The 17360-nt window shown below is 41.5% G+C and overlaps 1 protein-coding gene across 5 annotated transcripts in view; it reads right to left on the bottom strand.

The window, feature by feature from the left end:
- CEP135 (centrosomal protein 135) overlaps positions 1 to 17360 on the bottom strand; it is a 90902-nt gene that overhangs the window by 12098 nt on the left and 61444 nt on the right. For all 5 annotated transcript variants that reach the window (XM_054028807.1, XM_054028806.1, XM_054028808.1 and 2 more), the window contains 6 exons: positions 13639 to 13754; positions 13408 to 13562; positions 12315 to 12370; positions 4020 to 4188; positions 1869 to 1979; positions 817 to 1002 (listed from right to left, as the gene is read on the bottom strand). In XM_054028807.1, coding sequence (XP_053884782.1) covers positions 817 to 1002; positions 1869 to 1979; positions 4020 to 4188; positions 12315 to 12370; positions 13408 to 13562; positions 13639 to 13754 — 793 coding nt within the window. The remainder of the gene's footprint in view (positions 1 to 816; positions 1003 to 1868; positions 1980 to 4019; positions 4189 to 12314; positions 12371 to 13407; positions 13563 to 13638; positions 13755 to 17360) is intronic.

The following is a 17360-nucleotide window of genomic DNA, read 5'->3' as shown; positions in this document are numbered from 1 at the left end:
CGGCTCTTAAACAGAGCCGAAGAGTCAGGGGAGGAACAGAGCCGCCGCGGGAGGGGAAGTGCCCGGCTGGCATTTTCCCGGACACGTTCGGCTTTTTGGCAATTCCCCTGGACGGGGGTTTGAGTGCCAAAAAGCCGGACATGTCCGGGAAAAACCGGATGTATGGTAACCCTACCTAACAACAGCACAAAATCTTCTTCAGCTCCTCTGATTTATGTAAATAAATGGTAATTTCAGATGGGCTCCATTGAGCATGTTCAGAGATTTGAGTAACAATAATATAGCATTACAGAATGCTAATACTGGTTTACATTTCTCTGCAGTACCTTGCAAAAAGGGGGCCTTGATCCTTGGCTTTGGCTAGTAGGTACTACTAATATATCAACACCTCCACTACTGCCTCTATGATTACCACATGGAGCCTTTCAGTCAAGGAACTCAATGTGCTTTGAACAAATAATTAATCATGCCCTTGTGAAATACTGCAGGCAAATATCACACCTATTTTATGGATAGGTAACCTAAAAGGGTCTTAACATACTGGCAAACAATCTCCCCCCTCCCCCCACCCCCGACAACTGAAAATCTATCTCTGTGGCATCAGCAGTGAGTTAAGTAGAATAGAAATGATACTATTCTAGCCAGAATTGCAGTTACCATTTCAAATATTCTGTGTCTGCCTTCAAAACATTCAAGGATAGAAGTTCATTTCCATGCAAGCATAGCAAATGTTCCTTATCTTCTATTTAAAAGCAATTAAGTATGAACCATTTTCCTTGATAGGATTCAATTTTATTGGGTGGTATTGGTTATTACCTCTTGAATTTCTTTTTCTAAAAGTTCCACTCTCTCTCGAAGATGTCTTCTATCGGTATCTACCGAGAGGAGTTCAAGACGTATTGAGCTGCTTTCTCCCTCAGCTTGATGGGCCTTGACTTCCCAGTCCTCAGCTTGGCTGTGGAGCATTCGGAACTTCTCTAACAATTCTTGATTTTCTTGCTCCTAGTTGAAATAAAAGTAATCACTTTATAATTAACTATGTGTCGCTGCAACAAATGTCTTGTACCTTCCAGTCATTTAACCCTCTTTGTACCTGCAAGCCGCATCTGTTACACTACTTCAAAGGAAGGCGTGGCCTGCGCCATATCCCTGACCCTGTATGAAGGCATTCATCTTTCTCTCCCTGGAGAGAGTACATAGCTTCATTCCTTAAGCAAGTGCCAAGCAGCAAATGTATCCCAGATACGGCAACCCAACTCAGTTTATATTAGAAGTGGTTTTTTAAGCAATTTACAGAATAGACACTATTGTTTGAGGATACATACCTGTCAAGGATACCACGAAAAATACATTAACAATATTTTTTACCTCATATTTTATCTCTTAAGGTAGGAATTTCTTGCTATTCTCAAGATCAAAGCTATATTGCTATTATCATTTCTACCAAAGCTGCAGTGTATCTGGCAAAGATATCCCTAAAAGACGATCAGTCCGGCCTATTAGCTCATTTTATTAGCTCTTCTAGCTTTAAAGTTTTCAGTCATTACAATAAATACTCAAATTTGGATTACTTTATCCTAACAGGGTTTTCAATGCATACATTACTAGGGTGACCAGACAGCAAATGTGAAAAATCAGGACACGGGGTGGGGGTAATAGGAGCCTATATAAGAAAAAGACCCCAAAATCAGGACTCTCCCTATAAAATCGGGACATCTGGTCATCCTATACATTACTAGCTTTAAAATACAGAGAAAAATTTACATCTACAAACCTTAATTTTATTGTAGGCTAATTAAAACAGTCATAATTATAACAACATTTATTAAAAACACACTATTGCCAATTTACAGACTTTATTTCCTCACCTTCGAAGCCATTAAGCTTTCAAATCTGGAGACTTCAGATATGTAATTATGAACTCTAGTCTTCATTTCTTCTTTTTCACGTACTGCTTCTTCCAGTTCAGTAGTGACTGCCTAAAAAAAAAAAGATTACATGAAAACTGAATAGTTTATTAAAATAAAATATACTAAAGTAAGCATGCCTGTGAAGTGCCCTATATTTTACTTTCTTCTGCTTTGGGGTAGTTCATTCAGTAAATCTGATTTCCATCCAACATCCTGTTAAATTCTACATTGATCACAACATGGAGGTGAATGAACGACAGAGAATGGATTTTAATTGGCATGCCACAACTTTAACAAAATACCTGGGAAATGGTGTTATGCCCCCCGTTCTCACATACCACTTATTTCACTGGATTCAACTTGAGGGAGTTTAAATAGGCAAGGGCGGATGAGAGCCAACCAGTTAGCCCATTCTTACATCCCCAGCCAATTGAAAGGTAATCGGCTCCCCACTCTGTGAACATCCATTGCAGTTGTTTCAAGATCCCTCCACTTTTGACTATAGGGGAATGGCATTTTCCCTACTTTCTCAGTTGAGTAATCTGAAGCGGAGAGGGAGAAGTGACCTAAACAACAGACTCTTATTGTTACTTTCACAAGGTCTCCATTTACAGTTTTCAAATTAACACTCATGACTCAAAAATCAGAAGACTAGCAAAGTGGCTGAAACTTAGACTGAACCACAACCAGAAAGAATTTTTTTGTGAAGCACCTAAATTAACATTTGTTATTGTGCTGGTTAATTCAAACTAACTAGGAATCAATTAACTTGAGTTACAACACAACCAAAAGCTTTAGTCAGATATTTTGAGTTACATTAATATATCCTATGACCCAATGTTTTGCAAGTTAAAAAAAAACAAACAAAAACAAAAATTTGTTGAGAATTTTTTTTTAATACTTCAGTAATCTACATCCAAATTTATTTTATAATTAGAAATTATGTTTTTCTTAATGGAGAATGAAGCATTCGCTAGGTTTGAAAAAATTCTTAATGGTTTTGAAAAGGTCTTTTTGAGCAAACTCAAACACTGTGTCATCTTTCTTACTGATTTAATTATGACCATCATATTTAAATTACAGCTGTTCTGATGCTTGAACCCCAGGGTGCACAAAATTTGAAAGACAGTGATGCACCAAAAGGTCAGTCAAACCTGATGAGTCCCTTAAACTGTGTCCATTTTACATGTAGACAGCTGGATTAACATTTCTTATTTAATTCACATGACCACCTTCTGAAGTGTAATTATTACATGGCATGTCTTAAAAGCCAATGGTGCATTAAGAAAATAAGCATATTCTCAAAGTGTTAGAAGTTAATTCATTGTGGGTCCTCTGATGGACACAATCAGTCTAACAAGATGGGTTTTCATCTCTATTGCATTTGAAGAGGCACAAGCAACAAATAAAACTTAAATTTCAGCCCCAAAATACATTTTTCAAAGAGTTAGGATTGCCTGAGAAAAAGTTTAGAATGGAAAGTCTGTCTCTACTTTAACTATAATGTTTCATATATGACAATGGTGTAATAAAATAATAATATGCATGCTGAAAGCTAACTACTATACATGTTGGCCTTTTTCTACACACATTGAAGGTCACTGCCATGTGATAAGGGATTTATTCTCCTATCAAAAGTGTGGGGAAATTATGCATGTAAATGCCCCACATGTCAATGGGAGAACAAATCTTTTGGTATTTGAGAGGATAATATAAGAATTGAACGCATTTTGGATTCCACAGGTGATCAAACAAAGGAAACAAGTTCTTAAATTTGCAGATATTTAAATTCAGCCTAAATATGTTCATTTCAACTCAACTGTTCATAATATTCTAGTATTCACAAGAATGCAGAACAGCAAAATATTCAAAATGCATAAGAGACTATAGCAGTTTTGGATTTAGTAATACATGCAGACGAAATGCAAGTAATCTTTGATGCAGAGATGGTGTTATCCCATTGCCCCCTCCCCTCAACACATACTAAAAACATACTCAAGGGAGGGGAGGCCTTGAGCTGCTTGGGGGCCCTAAGCAACTGCTTAGTCTGCTTATGCCTAACACCAGCTCTGCTTTGGTGTACTTCATTATCAGGCACTACTTTCATACCTGGTTTTCTCTGGTCATTATAGCTAGATCATCTTGTAATCTTCTGTTCTCCTTCAGAGCCATTTCCTTCACTCTTCCTGTTTCTGCAAGCTCTACCTGAGATGCATCAAGCTGGCGACGGAGACTAGCTATCTCCCGATCTCTGTTACTCAGCGCCTCCTTTAGTTGGCTATCAAATGGGTGATTTTGAAAACCTTAAATAAAATTTCCCTTCTTGCATTATAGCATATACTGCTTCAAAATGTTAGATAAGCTCTGAATATACAAAAGCTTTAGGAGCAACTTACTAATTTATTTCTTGTTCGGAAGGCTACTATAAACCATTGATACTCAGACCTCAGTAGTTCAAAAGCCAAATTAGCAATCAACATTACCCAAAAGAGCCACGGTAGCGTGAATTTATTGTTTCATTTACTACTTATATATAATATAAAATAATATATTATTCTCACAGCAAAATCACTGACCAAATATTCTACAATTGGTTTGTAACATAGTAAAAGCATCCTGATTGGTTAATAATTAACTCACACAGTGTTTTAATATCATGTGCTGCAAAGAGCCACAGGAGACACATTTAAGAGCCACTTGTGGCTCCCAAACCTCAATCTGAGTATCACTGCTATAAACAAATTACCACTACATGGATCTTGTGCCCCTCATGTGTGATGGATTAAAATTTGCATCGCTCAGAGTAAACTGTTGAACTGCCTATCCGCATAAAATGCTTAACTGCTTGTGGTGGCTTGGGCAAGTCATCATTGAAGCATGTAGAACTGTTGAGGGTTGGGCAAAATGTCATTGAAACTGGTGGGTGTAACTGACGTCCTTCATGTAAGATGACTGAGAGTAGATCTGGACAGGAATTTTCTGAATAACAGTTTTTCCATATCAAACCCAAAACTTCTCCTTTGAAAGGGGTGGCAGAAGCTACGAAGATGCAAATCACTGAATTAGGCAAGACAGGGACTTGAACCTAGGTTTCCCACATCCCACTTGAATGTTCTAATAATTCTCCCGTGGGTCTCCCTCCCATTGGAGCTGTTCAACTTTGTATAAATAATTAAATATTTATTGGGTTAGAAAAAGAAAGACCAACTATAGACCAGTGGTCGGGCACTTATCTGGTATGTAGGAGACCCAGGTTAAAGTCCCGGTCCAGTGAATATTTATTTATTTATACAAAGTGGAACAGCTCAACAAAAGAGACAGACTCACGCAGAATAGCCAATAATCTGGTAGTTAGGGTGCTCACCTGACATACAGAAGACCTAGGTTCAAGTCCCTGCTCTGCCTGGTTCTCCCATGTTTCTGCATCCCAGGTGAGTGACAAAACCGCCAAACTATGGGGGACGAAGAGGGGAAATGGATCTCAATTTTTTTTTGAAAGGTCGGTTTCATCCCACTACGGAACAGGATATTTTTCAAAATTGCTGAACTTCTTAGACAGGAAAATTGTTTCCTATTCAGCTATGGCATAAGAAACAGTTAAGTTCCTTTGTAAAACAAGAACAGCTTCCATCCCAAACACAGGCATGGCACTGCCCAAAACAAAGGCATACCTAAGGGAATTCAGGAATTTAAATTAAGTGAGTGGAGGGGGCTAGGTTGGGTATTGTTTCTAATAGAGGTTACGTGCATGTATGCGAGAGAGAAGAGGAGAAACACCACAGAAACAGAGACCGAGCAGGAAACCACACACAGCTTGAACAAGCACTGACAGTATAGCTGAAAAAAAACCTAGAGAAAGCTTTTGGGCTGAGTGCTGGCTGAAAGGGGCCTGGAGCAGTGAGGAAAAAAAAACACACTAATCTTTTCTAACTGCTCTTCTTCTAGATGCATTGCACATGTCCATTTCACTCCTGGTGTGAGTGTGCCTTACACAACATTGTTGGAAAAGTTTCCCTCAATGTTACCCGTTGGAGCAGCTCAAGCACCCTCTGCTGCCGCACACCACTATGTGCTGATATGAAAGGCCTCAGAGCTCCCTCAAATTTTTCTTGCCAAGCAGGTTGTGGAATGGACATGTGCAACACGTCTTGAAGAAGAATAGAATAGTTCTTGGAGTGATTGCACACGTGCATTCCGTTCTTGGTGACTCACAAGCTGTAATACAGGAGGAAGGAGCAGAGTTCATGTATACACAGACTGGAGTATAATTCATCCAAATTTAGCATTGTCTCTGGCATACTGAATAATGGAATAACGGGATGCAAAGACATGAACTGAAGACCAGACTGCCACTCTACAAATGTCCTGGATAGGGCCTTGCACAAGGAACACTGTTGAGGCTGCTTGCGATCTTGTGGAATGTGCTGATAGTTTGGCAGGCAGGGAAATACCTGCCAGGTCATAAACATGAATGCATAAAGTTATCCAAGATGAAAGTCTCTGTGAAGGGACCAGGAGACACTTCATTCTGTCTGCTAAGACCAGGAACAGTTGGGTTGACAAACAAAACTGTTTAGTCCTGTCTATGTGGAATGCCAACGTTCTTCTAACATCTCAGATGTGCAGATGATGTTCCTCTCTATTTTCATGTGATTCTGAGTAAAAGGTAGGTAAGTAAATTTTCTGATTAATATGAAAATTAGATATCACTTTAAGGACATAAACGGGATTGTATAAGGCAGTTTGGATGTCAGAGCATCCTGGAAACTGGAATGGTCTCCTCAAGCATCCCATCAAAACACCTGTTTAGCACCCCCCGGGTGTCATGGAGTAAGCACTGATGTAGAAGCAGAAGGAGGGGGAGGTCTACGTATAAAATTGCAACTCTTCTTTCTCTGCAGGTCCTGCCAAGGAGCAGCAGCAGAGTAATGGCGGGTCTGCTGTGGGAAGAAGTGCATCCTGGGTGGGGCTGGAGCATAGAACCCCAGAGACTTTAGAGTTGCCCTAAAGTCTTTCAAGCCCTGGAGCTTAGGGTCAGTTTGCCCTGAAAACAGCAAGGACCCTTCAAAGTCTGTCGGACCTCCTATGGAAGCCTTAAGGTTTGCAACCATGAGCTCTTGCATGTGCCCACTGCACAAGCCATGGATCTAGCCGCAAAGTCCACTGCATCCAGCACAGCCTGCAGTGAAAATCTAGCTACAGATTTTCCCTCTTCAGCTAATGAGAATTCCTGCCTCGTGTCCTCTGGCAGCATGTCTCTAAACTTTAAAATGGTGTCCCAAACAATAAAATTATACTGATCCAATAGTGCTTGCTGGTTGGCAATCCTGAGTTGCAATCTCCCAGTTAAATAAGCTTTTCTACCAAATAAATCTATTTTTTGGCATCATTTGATTTGGGGGTTGCCCCTTGTTGCCCTTGCCATTCCCTTTCACTAGTCGCAGACACCACCAGAGAACCCAGAGGAATGAGAACATAAATATTCAGACCCCTGGGAAGGCACATAGTACTTCCATTCGGCCCTTCTTGAGGTAGGGGGAAGGGATAAAAGAATCTGCCAGAGAGCATTAATAGGGTCCATAATTGCCTCGTTAATAGGTAAGGCCACTCTCGAAGGCCCTGCTGTGGCCAAAATATCAACAAGGCAGTGTGAGGATTCTTTAACCTCCTCCATCTGGATCCCCAGGCTTAAGGCCACCCTCTTTAACAACCCTTGGGGGGCATTATAGTCATCTGGAGGAGGAAAATGCCCTCTGAGAAGATTACGGGACAGGCAGGAAGAGGCTACTCTTCCTCCACTCGTTTTCCAGCAAGGTCTTTGTGAGCCACCTTTTGCTGCTCAGTACCAGACTCAGGTACAGGCAGCAACTGGTGAGTAATGTGCCCCATGTCTCTCCGAGGATACAGAACACGAATGTCTTGCGTATACCTAGAAACTGGGGGAAACTGAACAGATTCCAATATGGCCAGTAGACTGGTGGTGGACAACGAATGTGAATACGAGCTTCCGTTAAACACTTTGAATAGCTTGAGTGTGGGTCGCTCAAGGGCATTGGCCTAGCGCAAGAAAAGCCAGGCTTGAAGCCCAGTGACTGAGGCATCTCTCAGTACCAAGTAATAGGAAAAAAACCCATCTATGTTCAAAAAAGAACACTTATGTTATCTACACTATTAACTAAGCACTAACATGGTAAATCTAGAAAACTATCTACAGTTCATTTACAATGAACACACAGAGCACATGCTAAGGCAAGCCAAGCAATTCCAATGACCATCATGGGCGGTAAGAAGGAACTAAGGGAGCTTTGGGGGCGGCTGGACCCTTTATACCAGTGCACAGTGGGATCATGGTGGATTCCCCATCACTAACAATTTTTTAATCGAGGTTTGATGTTTTCCTAAAAGATATGCTCTAGGAAGTATTTGGGGGAAATTCTAAGGCCTCTGTTATACAGGCGGTAAGACTAGATGACCACAATGTACTCTTCAGGCCTTGGTATCTATGAGAAAACACACACACAAATCTGAAGATCACAGTGATTGATAATCTGGTAAGCATATATACCCTACCATCAAGGAACAGGAATTACTCTTATTATTTGTATTCTGATAGTGGCTACAATAAGTTAGCTACTGCCCACACACAGGAAGCCAATTCCTCTTCCAAACAACTCATAATCTAAAAAGGCCACAATCAAAGGGTGAAGGACAGGGATAAAACCCACAATAGAAATATACATTATATATTTCTATTGTAACATATATATATATATATATATATATATATATATATATATATATACACACATACACACACACACACACACATATACACACACACACCCCTACATAAACACACACACATATATAGCTTTTCTCCACAGATGTTTCATATACATCAATGCACCAAAACTCCAGTTAAGCTGACCTTCAAACAAAGTTTAACCTTTTAAAAAAAATTTCAGCAGTTAACTGAAGAAATGTCTGAAAGGTGACAACTAAAAAGGGATGAGCTGAAGCCTAGATCAGAAAAAGAAACAAAGAAGGTAGTTTAACATGGAACGCATCTGTAGGGACCCTCTGATACCAACTGGCAAAGTGCACAGGGAGTGCATAGGGCTTTACAGTATTCCCTGGGTCAGATGTATGCACAATAATTCACTGATGGGAGGCATGTAAGTTCTCTATTGAGAGCCAGTAGCCCACTGGCTGACATAATCATTGTGAAATGTGTGTGCAGATAATATTTGAGTTATGTATCTAGAAAGCAAATTATGTTCTTAAGGTCTTGGAGTTAAGGAAGATCACCAGGAGGTGACATACCTTGGAAATGTTCCTTTCAGGCAGGAGATAACAGACACCTATCACCCTGTCTGGTCATTCGCGTATTGTATGCCTCAGAGTTATGCCTATTTGCATACTGAGCCACAGGCTAAATCTACAAGACAGGAAGTCTACAAGATGAAACAAACAGCAGGGGGTGTTTATGAGTAAAAAAAAGGATGGGACTGGTTTATCTTCATGGTGAGGGAAAAGGGCAAAGAAACGCACTGAAATCCTTCACCAAGGAGGTAAGCTGACTGCAGGTCTGTCTCATGAAAGAAAGGTCACAGCCTAACCTGTCTGTAAAGTGTTGCAAAGATTTTGGGTGAGCCAAACTCTACAAGACATAAGCGTATCTAGTGACTTAAGTTTAGGATCTAGAATGCATGTTATGATTCTATTTTATATGTAAGCAATTTTTTCCAATACTACTACTTGCTATTACTTGAATCTCTATGCTCTGTTAATTAAACTTATATTTGATTTCATTATAAACATACATAAATGCTGTGTGTTAAGCGGAGTGGTGATCTGAGGTAGAACTGGTAAACTGGGGATTACTGTTTCTTTGGAAGCTGCAAATCTGTGAATTCTGCAAGTGTCCCATGGACCAGGGCGAGACACTCTAGGATGACGCTCAGAGGTTTCAAGGATAGGGTATGCCAATCGCTAACCTACAGGGTGACAGTGGAGCCAACAAGGCTGAGAGGGGAGTGTTTGTGTTGCAAATGGCTGGAGGAGCTGGGCAGCTAACTCATGACAGGCACAAACAAGGCTTCCTCATGCTAAAGACAGATGGTTGTGAGGTGCCTCACAGCCCCGGGAGCCCCCGGGAATTGTCATACATATATGCCCTGCTGACTGGGGGAGAGTTGCATGGTTTAAAACATATCTGTAAAACACTGAGGGCACTAGACTCAAAATGGTAATCTCTATGCTATTATATCTGTGGAGAAAAACATTATTACCAGTTTTAGAACACATAAGAGCTATTTTGACTTTATTTGAGAAGAACAGACTCAGCAAGAGATTTCCTTAAATATGAGAAGATAAAGAAGTGAAGAAAAACACAAGGCAATAAATTCTATTAAAGGTTTCTGACAAGCAAAGATTGGCAGCCTTTTAATATTTATTTGGACTTCTATTTTCCAGAAGAGGTTAAAAATAGTAAATTGTTAGTGAATTAGACATAATGATGTAATTACAATAGTTCAGTATGATTTACATTGTTCCATATTGTTTTATAGTTTTCAATACTTATATATTTTATCATAATTGCTTGTGGCTTTTGTGGACAGTTTAAATTCGTAAAACTTTAAGGACAATAAAAATCAAGAACAAATTTTGAAAATAATAAATTAAATAGCTCAGTAATTTGATTTGTATGAAATGGGGAACATATAGAGCTATTTGCATACGTTAGTAATTATTGTTTATTTAAAAGCACTCTAAAGCTTAGGCATCCAGTAAGGTGCCTCAATTATTTTGCAAGTGTTCCGTGTATGCTTAAATAGATGGTCATATCATCCTCAGGTCTCCCTACTCGTTATCTGCTTCCATCTAAGCACGGTGTACTCTGCATTCTATCAACTAGGTGTGCAGTTGTTATGCTCTTATGCTGCAGTTTTACCTTAAAAAGTGACTTTGTAAAAATGGCCTGATGGCTGTCTTGAGTCGTTTTAGATAAAGAGACCTTTTTCTAACTGATAGCCCCACAAACCCACCCAGTAAGAGTTCAAACCCAGCACATTGCTCGCCCGCGCTGCTTCCCGCCGCCCCCATTGGCCCAGGACGGCGAACCGCGGCCAGTGGGGGCTGCGATCGGCCGAACCTGCCGCATCAGCGGGTAAATAAAACTGGCCAGGCCCGCCAGGGTGCTTACCCTGGCGAGCCGCATGATGAACGTTGCCGACCCCTGTTATAGACTAACAGATGTATTGGAAAATAAGCTTCCGTGGGTGAATACCCACTTAGTCAGACACAGCCCCATGCATCTGACGAAGTGGGTATTCACCCACGGAAGCTTATGCTCCAATACATCTGTTAGTCTATAAGGTGTGTGATACAGCATGGCCAGAGGGCAGCAGGAGAGGGTTAGAAGGGAGCCTTATTCCCTGTACAGGGAAGAAAGTTTGCTATAGATTAATTAAAGCACCTGAAGCCAATTAGAGCAACTGAAGCCAGTCACCTGATAAAAACCCCCTGCTTCAATCAGACAGGGGAGGAATTGAAGCAGAGAGGATTGATGTTGGAGCAGAGAACAGTTTGGAGGGAAGCAGAGGAAAGTTTGGAGAAGTGCTGCGGTGGGCTTAGACGACCAAGACTCTAGGTAAAGGGGCACCTGGCTTGTGCAGAGGGAGGGCAGGAAGCCCCCACAACCTGAAGGGCAGGAGAGGGAAGTAGCCCAGGGGAAGGAACTAGTTCAAGTGGTTTACCGCTATCCCTATGGCCCCTGGGCTGGGACCCGGAGTACAGAGCGGGCCCGGGTCCCTCCCTCTCCACTCCCCTCCTCTAGGACACTAGTGGGGCAGTTAATATTCCAGGTCAGGGGCAAGAAATGGTGCCCTGAAACCCCTCCTCCCCCCCCCCCCCCAGAAGAAAAAGCGCGAGACCCATCATAGTAGTGCCGGCAATTTGCCACAGGACTCTCTGTTGCTTTTTACAGATCCAGACTAACACAGCTACCCCTCTGATACTATACTACATGTGATAAATCGACCCCCGCTGGATTGATCACTGTCCGCCGACCCGGCGGGTAGTGTAGACAAGCCCTTAAAAGTGCAATTTAAGTGCTACTTATAGGAAAATTAAATGCACATAAGTTTAATTACCCAGATAAACAATTGCTATTGCCGCTTTTAATCCTCACCATCCACACCTACAGTATTTGAGGGGAAGTGTCTTCTGCAACGAGATATATTTTTTCCACAATGTAAATCATACTCCCCTGTTGGATAACATATATAATTAAGTATATGTCACCAAAAATACAATAAGAGCCTGGCTGCTAGTGCTTTTATTCTGCAGAAAATATTGATCTTAGGAAAATAACAACGGAAAATCATTTCAGTGATTACTTACTCTACAGAGGATTCCAGTTCTGACAGAGTTAGTCTCAAATTAGCAATTGTTTTTTCCTATGAAATAAATATTAAATGTATATTACATATTATGCTGCAGAATACCCAGAATAATTCAAACTAAGCATAATTTACTTTAAAGTAGCATTTATAAAAACTTTAATTTGACTATTCAGCAATAGGTAACTGGGGTTTTTAAATGTTCAAATTTCCAAACTTCTTACAATAAAAATGAAACTTAGGACTAATTTGAAATTTGTAGAAGAAGGATATCTAGCAGTTAAGGTAAATGGGAGTCAGTAGATGCAGGTTATATCACTGCATGATGTAAATACCTTGCAACGCCAATTACAACAGTACCATGCGAATGCCTGATCTCAATTTCAAGTGACATTGTAAATAAGAAGCACACAGCATTATCTCTTGTAAATGTAAACAAACTTGTTTGTTTTAGCAATTGGCTGAACAAGAAGTAGGACTGAGTGGACTTGTAGGCTCTAAAGTTTCACATTGTTTTGTTTTTGAGTGCAGTCATGTAACAAAACAAAACAAAAAATCTACATTTCTAAGTTGCACTTTCATGATAAAGAGATTGCACTACAGTACCTGTAGGAAGTGAATTGAAAAATACTGTTTCTTTATCTTTTTTACAGTGCAAATATTTGTAATAAAAAATAATATAAAGTGAGCACTGTACACTTTTTATTCTGTGTTGTAATTGAAACCAATATATTAAAATCTAGAAAAACATCCACAAATATTTATAATAAATTTCAATTGATATTCTATTAGTGTTTAACATCATGATTAAAACTGCGATTAATTGAGAATTTTTAAAATCAAGTTAAATTGTTTTGAGTTAATTGTTTTGAGTTAACTGCAATTAATTGACAGTCCTAATAAAATTAAATCCTGAGCAGAGGGCTGGCACAAGACCCTAGGTGCCACTTAAATCTTTAACACAGGGCCTAAGCAATACAAAGGCCTTCTGCATCACAACAAAATCTTGCCCTAATTTTTGCATACTGCTTTGAGATCCTCAGATGGAAGATACTAATCAAGTGCAATACACTAAGTACTGTTAGTGCACATACCTTGTTAGCTAAGTTGTCATCTAAACATGCAATTCTTTCTGTCTTTTCATCTACAGTTTCCTGAAGACTGTCCTTTTCCTTATCCAGGACACTAATGGTACTTCTGAGCACATTCACGGTCTCATCCTGTGAAGAGCTCTTATGGTTTAACCTATCTGTAAGAGAAGAAATGGGTGTTTTTGTTGGTTTAAATATAGAAGATTAATGCAAACAAGAATATGAAGTGATTACCTATTTTCTCCTTTAGCTTTGCAATTTCCTCTTGAGCTGATTGAAGTTCATCCTTTTTAAGAGAGGATTGGTGCTGAAGATCTTCAAGGGACCTCCGTAGTTGTTCATTTAATAGCCTGAGAAATCAACAGTCAGTTGAAAATACAAGACTCTAATATTTCAAATACATTCTTTGATCCAACTATCAAAGAATTAGAGAAACTGAAAGGATTATCTAAACCATCGCTCTGTGGGATTGTTCAGCCAAAGTTATTTTCATCATCTCAATAAACCAGAACAAATGCAAATAATAAAACCAAAATCCCAGTTTTGCAAGAGGAAAAAGATAAGTGGCCGGATTTTCAAAGTAGCACAGCAACTAGAAATCCCACTGAAGTCAACAGGAGCGTATCTTTAAAAAAAATTAGTTTATAGTATTTGTTTTGTAGAAAGACATTGCTGTAAGCCAACATTGAGCAGAACAAAACCTTGTAAAAGTGTCTTGAGTAACAACTGACATTTAAATTTGTACATTTAAATCTTTGTACTGAAAAATTTACAATATCCATATTTATCTTACCCCCTCCATAAATAACAGTTATAATTATGAGGAATTTATTAAACAAGAATTTGTCACTTGAATGAAGACTTCTCTCACTGTTTTATCAACAAGCACATTTAACTTTCTGAAGATTTTCAAGAAAATTATCTACCAGTACAGAAGTTCTCAAAACTTTATCAGTTTAACGTGACTTCTATACAGATCCCTCCCTATTCATACCAAGCAACTCTATGCAACTACAGCAGTTGCTTATATAGAATACTGGTAATGGGGAAGTATTTAGTGATTTTTAATCATTGTTAGTGGCTCAATCCTGGAGGGTGGCTCTTGTGTTAAGCAGGGGATATCCTCTACATTTTCATCTGTTTTTAATGACATCCAGTCTCCTCTTCACAATGAGGAGACACAGATGTCTGGAGGAGCAACTGAAAACAAGGCGGTGGGGTCAACTGTCTGAATCACCAGTAAATGCTCTAGGGACCACAGTTTCCAAATGGTCGTGTTAGTAATATGTCACAGAAGCATGGTACTGACTTTATAGTTAAAAGCTGCATTGAGTGTTCTATTGTAAGTCTTATTTTCATACACTCCTCTCACCTTTTGATCTGAGTGAGCAATTTGTTTAAAATTTCTGTGTGTAATTCTACATGGAAATTTTTTTCCAGATAATTTCATTTAAAAAAAGGTTACATATTCAGTAACTGTTGTTCTTCAAGATGGTTGCACAGGTCCATTCACTTCAGGTGCCTGCATGCCCATGCACTGGAGCCAGAAAAAACTTTTTCCATAGCGGTACTGGTTAGGGTAGCACATGCACCCTCACATGCTCATGCTGTTAGCCCAGAGTACAGTAACTCCTCGCTTAATGTTGTAGTTATGTTCCTGAAAAATGTGACTTTAAGCAAAACGATGTTAAGCGAATCCAATTTCCCCATAAGAATTAATGTAAATGGGGGGTTTAGGTTCCAGGGAAATTTTTTTCACCAGACCAAAAAACAAACAAACGGTTACTCACCTTTTGTAACTCTTGTTCTTCGAGATGTGTTGTTCATGTCCATTCCAAGCAGGTGTGCGCGCGCCACATGCACCCCAGCCAGAAGATTTTACCATAGCAGCATCGGTAGGGTCGGCTTTGGCGCCCCCTGGAATGGCGCCTTCATGGCTCCATATATAGCAGCCCGCCAAACCTCCACCCCCTCAGTTCCTTCTTGCCGGCACTCCGACAGAGGGGCAGGAGTGTGGGTATTGGAATGGACATGAACAACACATCTCGAAGAACAACAGTTACAAAAAGATGAGTAACCGTTTTTTCTTCTTCGAGTGATTGTTCATGTCCATTCCAAGCAGGTGACTCACAAGCCTGAACCTAGGCGGTGGGGTCGGAGGTCATTGCAGACTGGAGTACTGCGCGGCCAAAGGCTGCATCATCTCTGGCCTGGTGCGTGATGGCATAGTGTGCCGTAAAAGTGTGGATTGAGGACCACGTGGCCGCTCTACAAATTTCCTGCATCGGGACCTGTGCCAGGAACGCAGCAGAGGAGGCCTGCGCTCTTGTGGAGTGGGCCATGATAGGCGGGGCTGGTATGTTAGCCCGACGGTAGCATTCTTGGATGCAGGTTTTGATCCAAGAGGAGATCCGCTGTGACGAGACCGGGAGCCCTTTCATCCCGTCAGCCACAGCAACAAAAAGTTGGGTTGATTTCCTGAAGGGTTTAGTCCTTTCAATGTAGGATGCCAGGGCCCTGCGAACATCCAGGGAGTGCATCCTACGCTCCTTAGCGGAGGAGTGTGGCTTCGGATAGAAGACCAGGAGAAAAATGTCTTGACACATGTGAAACTGGGAGACCACCTTCGGAAGGAATGCAGGGTGCGGCCTGAGTTGGACCTTGTCTTTGTAGAAGACAGTGTATGGAGGCTCTGATGTCAGTGCTCTGAGACTCTCCTGGCTGATGTGATAGCCACTAGAAACGCGACCTTATACGAAAGATATATAACAGCGAGCACGAAGCCAGAGGCTCGAAAGGTGGCCCTGTGAGGACGGACAGGACCAAATTGAGGTCCCAAGCCGGGACTGGTTGACGAGTATGCGGGAACAGTCTGTCCAGGCCCTTGAGGAAGCGACTAACCAATGGGTTTGCAAAGACTGAGCTACCTCCCGCTCCAGGGTGGAATGCTGAGATAGCCGCCAAGTGGACTCGAACCGAAGAGGGGGAGAGTCCTAATTGTCTCAGATGAAGCAAATAGTCCAGTACGAGAGGGATCGGGGCGAGCAAAGGAGCCTGTCCCCGCTGTTCGGCCCAGGTGGAGAAGCGCTTCCACTTGGACATGTACGTGGTCCTGGTGGAGGGTTTTCTACTACTGAGAAGGACCTGCCTGACCTGATGAGAGCATTGCATCTCCACAGGCTTTAGCCATGGAGCATCCAGGCTGTGAGGTGGAGCGACTCTAGATTTGGGTGACATAGGCGACCCCAGTCCTGTGTGATCAAGTCTAGGAGCAGGGGCAGCCTGAAGGGCGCCCATATGGACATGTGCAGGAGCAACATGTACCAAGGTTGGCGCGGCCAGGCTGGCGCTATCAGGATGACACGAGCGTGATCCCTGCGAGCCTTGAGGATTACCCTGTGAACCATGGGAATCGGGGGGAAAGTGTAAAGTAGGCCGTCTTCCCAGGAGAGGAGGAAGGCATCCGTCAAGGACCCCGGATCACGTCCCATGAGGGAGCAGAATTGCTGATACTTCCTGTTCTCTCTCGAGGCAAACAGGTCTATCTGGGAATGGCCCCTGAGCTGGAAAATTGAGAGTACTACATCCCGGCGGATAGACCACTCGTGACTCTGAAACGAGCGGCTGAGAGCGTCCGCTAGCCCATTCTGCTTTCCCGGTAGGTAGGATGCGGTCAGGTGAATTGCGTTCTGTACACAAAAGTCCCATAATGCGAGGGCTTCCCGGCACAGGGGAGAGGAGCGTGCACCACCCTGTTTGTTGATATAGAACATCGCTGGTGTGTTGTCCGTAAGGACAGAAACACACCTGCCTGCGAGGTGCGGTTTGAAGGTCATGCATGCTAGATGCACTGTTCGTAACTCCCTGACGATGTGTAAAGAAAGGTCCTCTTGTGACCAAAGACCTTGGGTTCTGAGGTTCCCCAGATGCGCTCCCCACCCCAGATCCAACGCGTC

The sequence above is a fragment of the Malaclemys terrapin genome, chromosome 5, assembly GCF_027887155.1.
Source record: "Malaclemys terrapin pileata isolate rMalTer1 chromosome 5, rMalTer1.hap1, whole genome shotgun sequence".
Taxonomy (NCBI): domain Eukaryota; kingdom Metazoa; phylum Chordata; order Testudines; family Emydidae; genus Malaclemys; species Malaclemys terrapin.
Note: the sequence above shows the minus strand (reverse complement) of the source record. Positions and strands in the feature narration are given on the sequence as shown.